Source organism: Scyliorhinus torazame, chromosome 19, assembly GCF_047496885.1.
Source record: "Scyliorhinus torazame isolate Kashiwa2021f chromosome 19, sScyTor2.1, whole genome shotgun sequence".
NCBI classification, from domain to species: domain Eukaryota; kingdom Metazoa; phylum Chordata; class Chondrichthyes; order Carcharhiniformes; family Scyliorhinidae; genus Scyliorhinus; species Scyliorhinus torazame.
The window spans coordinates 41,681,347-41,697,313 of NC_092725.1; the positions used below are offsets into that span (position 1 = coordinate 41,681,347).

The 15,967-nt window shown below is 46.2% G+C and overlaps 1 protein-coding gene across 1 annotated transcript in view; it reads left to right on the top strand.

Moving 5' to 3' along the window:
- LOC140396661 (uncharacterized) overlaps nucleotides 1–15,967 on the top strand; it is a 152,229-nt gene that overhangs the window by 55,199 nt on the left and 81,063 nt on the right. Inside the window, exon 4 of the mRNA XM_072485456.1 lies at nucleotides 2,381–2,514. Coding sequence (XP_072341557.1) covers nucleotides 2,381–2,514 — 134 coding nt within the window. The remainder of the gene's footprint in view (nucleotides 1–2,380; nucleotides 2,515–15,967) is intronic.

Consider the following 15,967-nt stretch of genomic DNA (forward strand, 5'->3'; position numbering starts at 1 on the left):
AACCTTGGGAGCTACTACTGGGCAGCAAATGTGGCGATGATCCGCAAGTGGATTATGGAGGGAGAGGGGGCGGCATGGAAGAGGATGGAGATGGCGTCCTGTAAAGGAACGAGCCTGGGGGTGTTGGTGACGGCACCGCTGCCGCTCTCGCCGACAAAGTATACCACGAGCCCGGTGGTGGCGGCAACGCTAAGGATCTGGGGCCAGTGGAGACGGCACCGGGGTGCAATGGGAGCATCGGTGTGGTCCCCGATCAGGGGTAACCACCGGTTTGTCCCGGGGAAGATGGACGGGGGGTTCCAGAGCTGGCATCGGGCGGGGATTGGAAGAATGGGGAACCTGTTCATCGACGGGACGTTTGCGAGCCTCGGGGCACTGGAGGAGAAGTTCGAGTTACCCCCGGGAAATGCCTTTAGATATATGCAGGTGAGGGCTTTTGTGAGGCGACAGGTGAGGGAATTCACGTTGCTCCCAGCACAAGAAGTTCAAGATAGGGTGATCTCGGGTGTATGGGTCGGGGAGGGCAAGGTGTCGGAAATACACCAGGAGTTGAAAGAAGAGGGGGAAGCGCTGGTAGAAGAGTTGAAGGGTAAATGGGAGGAGGAGCTGGGGGAGGAGATCGAGTAAGGTCTGTGGGCTGATGCCCTAGGTAGAGTTAATTCCTCCTCCTCGTGTGCCAGGCTCAGCCTGATACAATTTAAGGTGGTCCACAGAGCGCACTTGACGGGGGTGAGGTTGAGTAGGTTCTTTGGGGTAGAGGACAGATGTGGAAGGTGCTCAGGGAGCCCGGCGAACCATGTCCATATGTTTTGGTCATGCCGGCACTGGAGGGGTTCTGGAGAGGACTGGCGGGAGCAATATCTCAGGTGGTGAAAGTCCGGGTCAAGCCAAGCTGGGGGCTAGCAATATTTGGAGTAGTGGACGAACCGGGAGTGCAGGAGGCGAAAGAGGCCGGCATTCTGGCCTTTGCGTCCCTAGTAGCCCGGCGACGGATCTTGCTAATGTGGAAGGAGGCGAAGCCCTCCAGCCTGGAGGCCTGGATAAATGATATGGCTGGGTTCATAAAGTTGGAGAGGATTAAGTTCGCCTTGAGAGGGTCTGCGCAGGGGTTCTACAGGCGGTGGCAACCGTTCCTAGACTATCTCGTGGAGCGTTAGAGGAAGGTCGGTCAGCAGCAGCAGCAACCTTGGTGGAGGAGGGGTGGAGGGGACGTCCTGGGAGGGGGGGGGGGGAGAGGGGGGGGGGAAGGGGGGACTCCCTGGGAGGGTGGATGAGCAAGAGATAACATGAAGGGTTGGGGAAACTGGCACGTACGGGTGAGGGCCAGTGTACAAAGCTGTGTAAATATACCATTTTGCCATGTATATATCTTGCTCTGCACGATTTCTTGGTTTTTTTTTTTGTTACGAGGGGGGGGTTATTGTTTGTCAGGGAGAAAAATTGTGTTAAAAAACTTTAATAAATATATTTTTTTTAAAAACACTGTTGCTTCATAGCTCCAGTGTCCCAGGTTCGATTCCCGGCTTGGGTCACTGTGCAGAGTCTGCATGTTCTCCCTGTGTCTGTGTGGGTTTCCTCCGGTTGCTCCGGTTTCCTCCCACAGTCCAAAGATGTGTAGGTGTGAAGTCCATGCTAAATTACCCTTTGTGTCCAAAAAGGTTAGGTTGGGTTACTGGGTTTCGGGGATAGGGTGGAGGTGTGGGCTTAAGTGGGGCTCTTTCCAGGGACCAGTACAGACTCGATGGACCGAATGGCCTCCTTCTGCACTGTGAATTCTATGAATAGCCAGGACCTGTTAAAGGGCAGGTATGCTCTTACTAGAGATTGGAGGAAACAATTATATCAACAGAACTGGCTACATTCCGGATACATTCATGGAGCAATGGGTTGGGGAGACGAACCACAAGGAGAGTAGTAGTTTAGTCGGGCAGTATGGTCGGCACGGGCTTGGAGGGCCGAAGGGCCTGTTCCTGTGCTGTACATTTCTTTGTTCTTTGTTCTTTGTTGAGAGGCAATTGAAAGGAAGCTGATGAAGATCATAGGCCCGATTTTCCAATCAACCCCTAATCCAAATGCAGCCGTCAGCTTTTGGTAATTTCTATCTCCACAACACCAATCACAGAATCACAGAAGCTGTAGTATGATATGATAAAAGATGATAAACGCTTTGGTAAAAAGCTTTGATAAAAGAAGAAACAGTCAGATAGAAAAGACTCAAAAACACAACAGGGGGAAGAGATAGAGAGATAGCAACATGGAGACAGCAGAGACAATGAACCTCCTCTGTCAGGACGGTGTAACAGCTGGCAGAGGTGGGTTGTATTCAGCTGCTGTCAAATTTAATTACTATATCTGTTCTTAAATCTGTTTTTTCCTGCAGATTGGGGCTGGTTACAACGGCTATATTAAGAAAACAACATATGGAAATTTCCCTCGCAGTGGACGAAACAGCAGGCGCACAGTTGCCAAATCCAGTTCCATGGTTCATGCAGAAGTCAATGCTCTTCTGTTCAGGTAGAGTCTCTGCTCTCTGTCCATTAAGTGTAACACCCATGATGGCTGTTAATAATAGGCTCATTTGCTGAATATCCTGTGGACTGTCACGGTTTGAGCCACAGTCAATGAGTTATCTGAGATCAGAGACCTGGGAGGGTGGATGAGCAAGAGATAACATGAAGGGTTGGGGAAACTGGCACGTGACTGAAGAGTCATAAATATTGGCCTCAATGCCCCTGACAAGAAAGGCGAAAATGTACCTGGACTATATGTACCGAATCTCTGTCCTGTTAGAAAGGCCACATAAATTAATGCGGATAATCAGATGAAGGATGGCCAACCTGCACCTTATGCAAAATTAACACACTGAAATTTCCTGTGTAGATATGCATTTGAATCTGAAGGAATTGTGTGACGTACAATACGTTATGCAGCACCAGTCGACTGTCACTCCTGCAAGGAATCACCCCTTAATATGAGGAACTGAACAACATAAAACAAACCAGTGCCTGCTTCAGAAAAGATAGTTGTCCAGATACACTGTTCAAATCAGTGTTTTCCTATCTCATGAATACTGTTCGGATCCAGAAGATAATTGCAGCGAAGACCAAATCCCAGAGTGAAACAATTGTTTTGTATTCTGACAATGAGGAAATTTATAAATCACAAATTCCAGTAACACTTTTGGGATTAAAAAAATTAAATTAAAACATTTATTCAGAAAAGAAGAGGAAACTTGAGCACACACGATTACAGTTACACAGTTAACATTTGTTTCACACAGTAATCACTCTCCAGGCAACACTCACTTATAGATGTTTGACAACAAAAGTCCAATAATATTACTGCAAGGCAAACCTGCTGTTTCTGTAGGAAAGCACATGATTTCTCAACCTCACTTCCACTGTGCCGTGGAAATTCAAGAAACTTCAAAAATAAAGACCTGGGGCTGGATTCTTCATTTGGGAGACTAAGTCCCCATGCCGGCATGAAAACAGTAGTGTTTTACGCCAGGAAAACTGACTCAAAACGGCCACTGATTCCCTGCTCTGAGGGAGGCTAGCAGCCAGGCAGCGTCGAGCTCCCAGCTCTAGCTGCCGATACGGCCCGGTGCATTGCCGGGTCCATGGCCGTGCATGCATACAGTGGTGGCCCGCAGCGGCCGCGCCGTGCTTCATGGCAGATGCAGCCCATGGACCCGGACCGCAAAATTAGTCCCCCACTTCGGCCGCTCGCGTGCCCCGGACCGCTCCACCACAGTGCGCCCAGCCCCGAATAATGCGGGCCCTGCCCGTGGATCAGCCCTCCCCTCCCCAACTATGGCGGCACTGGGATAAGTCCGCAGCCGCCACGCTGAGTTCACGACGGATGAGACCACACGTGTCCCACGCTGTCAGGAACTCGGCCGTTCGGGGATGGAGCATCGCGGGGCAGGCCTCAGGCAATGGCCAGAGGCCGTGAATGCAGCGTGTGGCGTACTCCTAGAATACACTGCATTTTAGGGGGCGGAGCATCGCGAAAGCGGTGCCGCACCTGATTTTGACATCGTCGGGGATTCTCCGCCCCCTCACTGAACGCAATTTCGGTGTCGGGGATCGGAGAATCCAGACCCTGCTTTCTGGAAAACAGACACTTTAGGCTTGGGTAGAATGTCTGTTCCAAACCTTACATACTCACAACTGTTTTCCCAATACCGGGCTGTACTCCAGGACGTCTCATATAGCCACCACCCAAAACAGCTAAACCATCCTCCTGAAATATCCCTTTTCTCTTTCATCTTTGATTGCATTGTCTCTTTAAAATTTCACTTTTCCAAAATATAAAACAAAACCCTCATGTTCTCCAGATTGCTCCAACTTTTCAGTCAAATAAAATGCAATGATCTTTCCCGACTTGTTCATTACATTTTCCAAGTTGCAAAACATTTTACTCTTCTTTCAAATTTAACAGCTGAAAATTCAAACCCTTACTTATTTCATGCAAATTTCTGCTCATTGCGTGTTTCGTTCTAGAAAATTCATTTGGTCATAGATCATATGACCACTTGAGCACATGGGATATCCATTAGGTCACATTGACACATGAAATACCAGTGTTTATTGGGGATGCATCCATGTGGTCTTGAATCATAGAATCATAAAATTTACAGTGCAGAAGGGCCCATTGAGTCTGCACCGGCCCTTGGAAAGAGCACATACTTAAGCCCACACCTCTACCTCATCCGTGTAACCCAGCAACCCCGCCTAACCTTTTTGGACCCAAGGGGGCAATTTATCATGGCCAATCCACCTAACCTGCACATCTTTGGACTGTGGGAGGAAACCAGAGCACCCGGAGAAAATGCACCCAGACACTGGGAGAATGTACAGACTCCGCACAGACAGTGACCCAAGCTGGGAATCGAACCTGGGACCCTGGAGCTGTGAAGCAACTGTGCTAACCACTGTGCTACCGTGCCACCCAACATGCCTTTAACACTTACAGCATTTCATGTATCAATCCTAACCAGACAATCAGTCCCCAGATTAATTAAATTATTTTCACACACAGACAGCCCCACAAGCCTGCTTCGCAGAAAAGCACAATAGACTCTAAATATATTAATCATAACATCTCTTGTCATAATAGCTAAGCAGATGGAATCCTTCACACCCCATAGACCCACACAGGCAAAGTAATTCACATAAGAACTCAAGAACTAGGAATAGAAGTAGGCATTTCACCCTGGAGCCTGCCGCACCATTCAATAAGATCATGGCTGGTGTGACTGTGGCTGCAACTTCACCTTTCTGTCTGTCCCCTATAAACCTCGACTCCCTTATAAATCAAAAATTGTGAATATATTCAATGACGCAGTCTCCATTGCACTCTGGAGTAAGAATAATGACCCTGTGATGCTCCTCATCTCAATCTTAAATGAGAAACCTCCTATTTTTAAACTCTGTTCCCTAGTTCTATTCACTTGTGAGGGAAAATATCCCCTCAGCATCTACCCTGTTAAGCCCCCTCAAAATCTATGTTTCACTCAGATCACCTTTCTTTCTTCTAAATGCCAATGGATATAGGTATAGGTACAACCCCCTCAACCTTTCATCATGAGACACCCCTTCAACCCAGGAATCAGCCATGTGAACTTTCTCTCAACTGCCACCAATGCTTCCTTAAAGAGATCAAAACTGTACACGGTATTCCAGGTGTGGTCTCACCATTTCGTATTAACCCACACTGGTAGGCCTCCACAGCCTTCTGCGGCGAAGAGCTGCACAGATTCACCACCGTCTGGCTGAAAAAATTCCTCCTCATCTCTGTTTTAAAGGATCGGCCCTTTAATCTGAGATGGTGTCCTCTGGTTCTAGTTTTTCCTTCAAGTGGAAAGTGGAAAGTCCAGAGGCCATTCCAGTACGCAATAGTACAGCTAGTTTTTCCTACAAGATACAGGCCTCGCAGTATCTTGTACATTTCAATAAGATCCCCTCTCATTCTTCTCAATTCCAACGAGTACAGATCCAGAGTCCTCAAACGTTCCTCATACGACAAGTTCTTCATTCCAGGAATCATTCTTGTGAACCTCCTCTGGACCCTTTCCAAGGCCAGCACATCCGTCCTGAGATACGGGGCCCAAAACTGCTCACAATACTCCAAATGGGGTCTGACCAGAGCCTGATACAGCCTCAGAAGTACATCCCTGGTCTTGTATCCTAGCCCTCTTAACATGAATGCTAACATTTGCTTTCTTAACTGCCAACTGAACCTGCACATTAACCTTAAGAGAATTGTGAACATTGCATTTGCCTTCTTAACTACCGACTGAACCTGTACATTAACCTTAAGAGAATCATCAACAAGGTTGTACACATCACATCGCCGGGGTTATAGAACATAGAACAGTACAGCAGAGTACAGGCCCTTCGGCCCACGATGTTATGCCAACCAACCACTTATCCTAATCTAAGATCAACCTAACATACACCCCTTCAAATTACTGCTGTCCATGTGCCTGTCCAAGAGTCGCTTAAATGTCCCGAATGACTCTGACTCCACCACCTCCGCTGGCAGTGCATTCCACACACCCACCACTCTCTGAATAAAGAACCTACCTCTGACATCTCCCCTATACCTTCCTCCAATCACCTTAAAATTATGTCCCTACTGACAGCCATTTCCACCCTGGGGAAAAGTCTCTGGCTATCCACTCTATCCATACCTCTCATCACCTTGTACACCTCTATCAAGTCACCTCTCTTCCTTCTTCGCTCCAGTGAGAAAAGCCCTAGCTCCCTCAACCTTTCTTCGTAAGCCATGCCCTCCAGTCCAGGTAGCATCCTGGGAAATCTCCTCTGCACCCTCTCCAAAGCATCCACATCCTTCCTATAATGAGGCGACCAGAACTGGACACAATATTCCAAGTGTGGTCTAACCAGGGTTTTATAAAGATGCAGCAAAGCCTCGCGGCTCTTAAACTCAATCCCCCTGTTAATCAAAGCCAACACACCATATGCCTTCTTAACAACCCTATCAACTTTGAGGGATCTATGTCCGTGGACCCCAAGATCCCTCTGTTCCTCCACACTTTCAAGAATTCTGCCTTTAACCCTGTATTCAGCATTCAAATTCGACCTTCCAAAATGAATCATTTCACATTTATCAAGGTTGAAGTCCATCTGCCACTTCTCAGCCCAGCTCTGCATCCTGTCAATGTCCTGTTGTGACCTGCAAAAGCCCTCAACACTATCTACAACTCCCCCAACCTTCCATGTCATCGGCAAACTTATTAACCCACCCTCCCACTTCCTCATCCAAGTCATTTATAAAAACCACAAAAAGCAGAGGTCCCAGAACAGATCCCTGCAGGACACCACTGGTCACCGACCTCCAGGCGGAATACTTTCCATCCACTACCACTCGCTGTCTTCTTTCAGCCAGCCAATTCTGTATCCAGACAGCCAAATTTCCCTGTATTCCATGCCCCCGAACTTTCTGAATGAGCCTACCATGGGGAACCTTATCAAATGCCTTACTGAAATCCATATACACCACATCCACTGCCCGTCCTTCATCAATGTGTCTCATCACACCCTCAAAGAATTCAATGAGGAGTGTGAGGCATGACCTGATACATTTTTTCCAATTGGGAACTGGTGAAGAGAAGCTGCTGGGGGAATGTCTGTGGGGAAAGGCCGGCAGGGTGGCCGACGGACTCCACAACACTTTTCCTGCCGGAGTTGACATGTTGTCAAAAAAAGAGAAAATTCTGAGTAGTTAATTAACTATTGCAACTAGAGCAGTTAATTAACTACCATAACTAGAGAGTTAATTAACTACCACAACAGACCAAGCAATTAACTTCTGTAACAAAGGCAAGTGATTAGCTGTCATAACCAGGGAAAGCAATTATTTTTAATATAAATTTGGAGTTCCCAATTGTTTTATTTCCAATTAAGGGGCAATTTAGCGTGGCCAATCCACCTACCCTGCACATCTTTGGGTTGTGGGGATGAAACCCACGCAGACACGGGGAGAATGTACAAACTCGACACGGATAGTGACACGGATCCGGGATCGAACCCGGGTCCTCAGCGCCTTGAGACAGCAGTGCTAACCACTGCGCCATCCGTGCTGGAAAACAATTATTTACTACAACTAGGACAAGTGGTTTATTACCCTAACTAGAATGGATCTCTCCTGAGGCCTGTAAATTGGAATCAAAAGAATAATAATCTTGAAGATCTTCTTCAAGGCTTGATGTATCTTCTGTTTAACTCCCCTCAGCTTCTGCCAGGTGGAGCTATCTATTCACAAGGACAGGTCACTGCATCATAAACCCTGCTCGACCTTTGAATGAAGAGTTGAAATCAAAGAGAGCTAGTTCTGATTTCTAGAGGAAATTCCTAGGTTTAGACTTGACTTGTTACAGATACACATTTCAAAAGAAAATGAGGATACCTGTCAGATATTAAAGTGACGTTCCCTTAATCTCGAGTATGTGAGATTCACTCACTTCACAACAGCTCTGACATCAATCTGTTCTGAAGAGAATCTGACAAATCTGTTATGGACGGGGGGGGGTTTAATTTAAAAACGCTGATTTTCCCTCTTGCCGATTGTGCACAAACAGAGAATGTTTTGATTTTGATCGGCCCGTTTCGAAGTAGCAGTGTATTTCCCAAAGCCTCAGTGTTTAATTGGCTCTCCAGCGTGAAGTTGCATCATCCTGACTTTTGCAGGTGGGAGTAGGCAGTGCGACCATTTCCATGCCCGCCGATCACGCACGTCCAACAAGCACGAAGTTCAGATCCAGGAGTCCTGGGAATCTTTGATAACAAACTTCTGGAAATGTCCTGGTTAGAATGGCTACAGAATCGCGGTTGTCTTTATAAGACCATAAGACATAGGAGCAGAATTAGGCCAGTCTGTGATGTTCTTTGCTTTCTGAATTGGGATGGCTTTGAAGTGTACTGTCTCAGAAAGAACATCAAGCTAAGTTTTGAACAAAGCTCATTTATTTACACTACAACTAAATAGATTTGACTTGCCAAAGTCAAAATAATGATCATTAGAAAAAGTAGATCTGAAAATATCTTGATTCCTGGAGTGATTCACCTTGAATCCACATCATATTGAATGAGTCTACGTTTGTGAAGATTGTAGTCATGGGGAAGCAGGCTTTCACAATTCAGACAGGGATGTTTCCCAATCCTGTCAGTGTGAAGTTGATTTTTCGGCAAAGTCCAGTTAATGAAGTAAGAATGTCCGACTTGTTCAAAACAGCTTCACCAGCTGACAACCAAATGCCGGGTTTTCATTTGAAACGTTCCTCGCGGTCCCAGTGACATTTCAGTCTAAAACGAGACAGAAATGCGGGATAAACGCAGCAGGTCTGGCAGCATCTGTGGAGAGAGTTAACGTTTCAGGTCTATTTGACCTACAGATTCTTCTGCCCAGCTCATTCTCCTTCCAAACGGAGTTAATTTCAAGAATTTTAGACAATATCGTGGTATCCCGCTGGTTCTGTGTGGGTAGATAACAGAGCTGTTTCGTAACACAATTGGGTTGAAGTTGAGGTATTGAAATGTTGCCAAAAGGAAGTGGAAAGAAGAGATGTGTCGTTATGAGCTGTCATAGCACGATGCTTCCTAAATAAAACCTGAATATTGTCAGCAGAGTTTGCAGTGTTATCGGGGGAAGGCTAGTTTTAAAACAAGTCTTCTATCTCTGGGGTTTGGATATCAGCTCCATATTTGACTATGGTCCTCGGGATAGTTAATTCCACTTTCAGGGCCTTCCTGATATTTGAGTCTTGTTCCTTTTCTGGGTGTGTTTCCCCTTTTGTTGTTTCAACATGTTGGTCTTTACCTGTCTCATTTAGGGTTTCTTTAGGAAGCCAGTTCCTGAGGTGTTGCCAACGACCTAATCTCGGCCCATTCCCGCGGCCGATCCTGACAACCCCACCTAACCTCTGGACACTAAGGGGCAATTTAGCGTGGCCAATCCACCTAACCTGCACATCTTTGGACTGTGAGGGGAAACCGGAGCACCCGGAGAAAACCCACGCAGACACGGGGAGAACGTGCAGACTCCACACAGTCACCCGAGGCCGGAATTGAACCCGGGTCCCTGGCGCTGTGAGGCAGCAGCGCTAATGTCAGGAATATCTGTATAAATTTTGATAGGGTGACTCCTTGGGAGGATCCTTGCGTTTATGAATCATTGAGCTATCATAGTCATGATTCTTTCTGTCTTTGAAAATCTCTTCTCCGCAGCTTTAACTGCTGCAGAATACACCAATTGTGACTTTCGCTGAAATTCTAATACAAATTTATGCAGAATTTCTGAGTCTCTTTGTTCAACAGCCTTCTGTACATTTCTGTTTAAGTTCTGCAGTGTGACATCGTCATCTGGGGCAAAGATAAATAGACCTTTTGTGGCTCCACCCTGGACGCACAGAGGGGATTGCAAAGTTTGGAGTAAAAGACTTGACAAATTTCAAGTGCCAAAGTGGGCTGTAAATTTGTGACGGTTTTGTTTACATTTTCTTTATAGCATTGAGCTAATCCTCTACCCTTCCCTGATATTCAGAATAGCAGGAAATCTAACTTTTCCCTAACTAACTGTGTTTTCTTAATGTTAATCAAATAGTCAGCAGACCGGGCATCTGTGCCAACAGGGTCTAAATGTCCCTGCAGGCCATTGTGACATGTAAACATTGGCTACATAAGAGTGAACATCTTAATGTTTTATCAAAGAACAACACAGGCGGAGAAAGGGACAGAACTCTTCTAAATTATTTGCAGCAGTTGTTCCCAGCGATACTGTCAGCCGTCAGGCCGAGTTATTACTATAATCTGCCCGTCACTTTCCTGGTGTAATCAAAATCCATTTCTAAGATCAATACAAGATTTGTATTTCTCTTCAACACTCGATGACAGGACTGTGGAAATGTGGTGTTGGGTTGTATGTGGGACTGTCACTTTATTTCATCTGTATTGTCTCCCTCTCAGCTGTTTAGCTTACATAAAATTGGTTTGCAATGCCATTTCGACTGGGACATTCTGTCCTAATTCTTTGACAGTGTTAAGGACAAAGAACAAAGACCAATGCAGCACAGACAAATTCAGCCCTCCAAGCTTGTCCAAGTCATGATACCACCCTTGTCCAAAATCCTCAGCACTTCCTTGTGCCGTATCCCTCTATACCCATCCTATCCATGTGTTTGTCAAGATGCCTTTTGAACCTGTTAATGTATCTGTTTCCACAACCTCCCCTGGCAATGCGTTCCAGGCACTCACCACCCTCTGTGTAAAACACCTACATTGCACATCTCCTCTAAACTGTGCCCCACGGACCTTAAACCTATGTCCCCTGGTGACTGATCCCTCCAACCTGGGAAAGAGTGCCTGCCCATCCACTCTATCCATGCTCCTCATAATCTTGTAGGCCTCTATCAGGTCACCCCTCAACCTCCATCTTTCTAACCTGTACATCTTTGGATTGTGTAAGGAAACTGGAGCACCCGGAGGAAACCACGTAGACACAGGGAGACATTGCAAACTCCACACAGTCACCCGAGGTCGGAGTTAAATCTGTAACCCTGAGGCAGTAGTGCTAACCACTGTGCCACTCTGCTGCCCTATCATTTTATAATTCATGTCCTTAACTTCATGATTTACCATCGGTTTAGTTTGGGGCAAGTCCTTCTAAATTGTGATGTAACTGGACGGTGTGCTCAATATGATCCCATGGTTGCTGGTTATCTTGATGAACATAGAAAATAAGAGCTGGAGTTGGCCATTTGGCCCTTCGAGCCTGCTCTGCTATTCAATATGATCATGGCTGATCCTAAAGCAGTGTTTTTCAAAATGTTTTCCCTCGACCCACTTTTACCAGCGGTCGAACTTTATGGCCCACGCCGGCCAACACTCACAACCCACCATTTACGCTCACCTTTAGTGCGACAGCTGAGTCTGCTTGGTCTTCACAATTGATTTATTGTCCAACAGCCACACCCAATCTAAATTCTTCAATTCTTGTCTGATGTTATCATAATTTGCCTTTCCCCAGTTTAGCACCTGAACGCGAGGGTTGCCCTCATCCCTCTCCAAAGGTTTCCTAAAACGTGTGGAATTGTGGTCACTACTCCCAAAATGTTCCCCTCCTGAAACCTCAACCACCTGTCCAGGCTCATTCCCCAATACCAGATCCAGTACTGCCCCTTTCCTAGTTGGACTATCTACATATTGCATCAAGAAGGCTTCCTGGATACACCTTACAAACTCTGCCCCATCCAAACCCCTAGCACGAAGTGAGTCCCAGTCAATATAGGGGAAATTAAAATCCCCGACCACAACAACCCTGTTACTTTTGCACCTATCCAAAATCTCTCTACGGGCAGCACGGTAGCATTGTGGTTTGTACAATTGCTTCACAGCTCCAGGGTCCCAGGTTCGATTTCCGGCTTGGGTCACTGTCTGTGCGGAGTCTGCACATTCTCCTCGTGTGTGCGTGGGTTTCCTCCGGGTGCTCCGGTTTCCTCCCACAGTCCAAAGATGTGCAGGTTAGGTGGATTGGCCATGCTAAATTGCCCTTAGTGTCAAAATCGCCCTTAGTGTTGGGTGAGGTTACTGGGTTACTGAGTTATGGGGATAGGGTGGAGGTGTGGACCTTGGGTAGGATGCTTTTTCCAAGTGCCGGCGCAGACTCGATGGGCCGAATGGCCTCCTTCTGCACTGTAAATTCTATGATTCTATGATTCTGTCGACTCCTCCATCTCTTGCTGGCAGTTGGGGGACCTGTAATAAATGCCCAACATTCCTGTTCCTGAGCTCTACCCAGATTGCCTCATTGTATGAGCCCTCCAAGGTGTCCTCCCACAATACGGCTATAATATTCTCCTTAACCAGTAATGCTACTCCCCCCTCCCCCTTTAAGTCCCCCTCTATTTCTCCCAAAGCATCAAACTGTGGGTTTGATAGGGACAGTGTAGAGGGAGCTTCATTCTGTGTCTAACCCTGTGCTGTACCTGCTCTGGGAGTGTTAGATGGGGACAATATCTATCTATATAATATGTTTATGTTTGCAACTGATTTCATTTTGGGGTGATTGAGTGTGTGTATAATTTACTTAAACTCTCATATTACTACTTACCTGCAAGTTTACATGAATGCTGGAATGAAAAAGAAGATTGAAGTATTAATTCACCAAAGACAAAGTGTGGGACATTCATTCATTTTACAGGGACATTGTACATCATAGTTATGAAATGGTACATCCTTTAATTTTCTGAAAGGATAAATCTTTTGAGAATGGGGCAGCTAGAATAAGTATATTCAATGATCCTGTTGGTTTGAAGAGGATGGTGTGTTAGAAATGGTGGAGATCACAATGGTCCAGATAGGGCAGAGCACAAATGAAAATAGGAAGAAAGGGATTTGTATTTTCATAGCACTTTCTGCAACATCAGGATGTCCCAAGGCACGTTCTTGCCAATAAAGCAGATTCGACATGTAGTCACACTGATAATCCAGGGAAATGCTGCAGCAAAGTTGCACACAGCAAGATCCCACAATCAGCAATGCTAAAATGACTAGACCATCGTTTTTAGCGATTTTAGGTGTGTGATAAATATTCATCAGGACACAGAGGTAAATGCCCCTGCTCTTCCAGATTTTGTATATTGGCCTGAGAGGACAGACAGAGCCCCAGTTTAACACCTACCAGAAAGGACGTATCTCTGACACTCCCTGAGTACTGAAGTAGCAGCCTAGATTATGGATTTAACCCTCTGGAGTGTAACTTGAATTGACAACATTCGAAGCCAGAAGGGAGAGATTATTTCAGAAATGACCGAGAATGATAGAAGAATCACTACAGTGCAGAAGGGGACTCTTCAAGTCTGCACTGACCCTCTGAAGGAACATACCACCTAGGCCCAATCCAAACCCCACCTTTTTCCTATCATCCCACCTGGGGGCAATTTATCATTGGCCAATCCACCTAACCCACACAGCTTTGGACTGTGGGAGGAAACCAGAGCACCCGGAGGAAACCCACGCAGAGCCGAAATTGAACCCGGGTCTCTGGCGCCGTTGGGTAGCAGTGCTAACCACTGTGCCACCGTGCCATTTGATAAATGTTCAGAGTCAAGACAAAGGAAAAACGTAAAACTCCTGCCTTCTCCCCATAACCCCTGATCCCCTTACTAAACAAGAACCTACCTATCTCTGTCTCAAAGACACTCAGTGAATTGTCCTCCCCAGCATTCTGCGGCAAAGAGTTCTGCAGATTCACCACCCTCTGGCTGAAGAAATTCCTCTTCATCTCTGTTTTAAAGGATCGTCCCTTTAGTCTGAGATGGTGTCCTCTGGTTCTAGTTTTTCCTACAAGTGGAAACATCCTCTCCACGTCCACTCTATCCAGACCTCGCAGTATCTTGTAAATTTCAATATGATCCCCTCTCATCCTTCTAAACTCCAACGAGTACGGACCCAGAGTCCTCAAACGTTACTCATAGGAGAAGTTCTTCATTCCATGGATCATTCTTGTGAACCTCCTCTGGACCCTTTCCCAGGCCAGCACATCCTTCCTTAGATACGGGGCCCAAAACCGCTCACAATACTCCAAATGGAGTCTGAACAGAGCCTTATACAGCCTCAGAAGTACATCCCTGGTCCTGTATTCTAGCCCTCTTGACATGAATGCTAACATTGCATTTGCCTTCTTAACTACCGACTGAACCTGTACATTAACCTTAAGAGAATCGTCAACAAGGACTCCCAAGTCCCTTTGTGCTTCTGCTTTCCGAAGCATTTCCCCATTTAGAAAATAGTCTATGCCAAAATTCCTCCTTCCAAAGTGCATAACTTCACACTTTTCCACATTGTATTTCATTTGCCACTTCATTGCCCACTCTCCTAGATTGTCCAAGTCCTTCTGCAGCCCCCTTGCTTCCTCAATACTATCTGTCCCTCTACAGATCTTTGTATCATCTGTAAACGTAGCAACAGTGCCTTCAGTACCTTCTTCCAGATCGTTTATGTATATTGTGAAAAGTTGTGGTCTCAGCACAGACCCCTGAGGCGCACCACTAGTCACCAGCTTCCATCCTGAAAAAGACCCCTTTATTCCCCACTCTCTGCCTTCTGCCATTCAGCCAATCCTCTATCCATGCCAGGATCTTACCCTGAACACCATGAGCTCTTAACTTATTTAACAGTCTCCTATGCGGCACTAAAACCTTTTGCCCGTTCCATGTTTCCTTTTCAATTCCTGTCCTGCTGACTGCCTTTGATCTACATTCTTGTTGTTAGTTGCTGCAACATTGGGACTTTTGCTTAAGCTACAGACTTCAGTCAAACTGAAACATCCCTGGTCTAATGAACTAGCCCAGGACTTCCACTTAATGCTCTGTAGCAGTGCCCATGATGTCAGTTTGATAGACTTGGCAAGCCGCCAATTGGTGAGTCTGGAATTCTGAGACATCACCTATTTACGCTTATGATTGGTGGAGTCATTCAGAACAATCCAGAAGAAAGGCGGATCCTGTGAAGAGCTCCAGTTTGCTGTGAGAAAACACAGGCAGAAAGCAGTGGGAAGGCACTCTCTCTTTGTTTTCTCTGCCAGGTGATGTAAAAGGCTCCTAGCTAGACCTGGGAAGGGAACTATTTAAAAAGATGCTGGGAGCAGTCTGACCTGTGAAGGGAACTATTGGAGTGAAATGTTGCAAGCAGATTTACCCACTCTGTCTGAGTGGCTGGGAAAAACCCAGCCTGAGAACTCTCTTCATGATACAGCCGGGGTTTCTGCACAGAGATCAGGCAAAAGGAAAAGTCTCTAATGTCTCAGATATAAAGCTCCAGTAATATCTCAGGGAGATGGAGGCTCCATCTGGTGGTCGAAGGACAGAATTGCATCAACCTGAATCTCCTGTGTAAGGCTCTATCTGAATGAAAATCGCTTATTGTCACAAGTAGGCTTC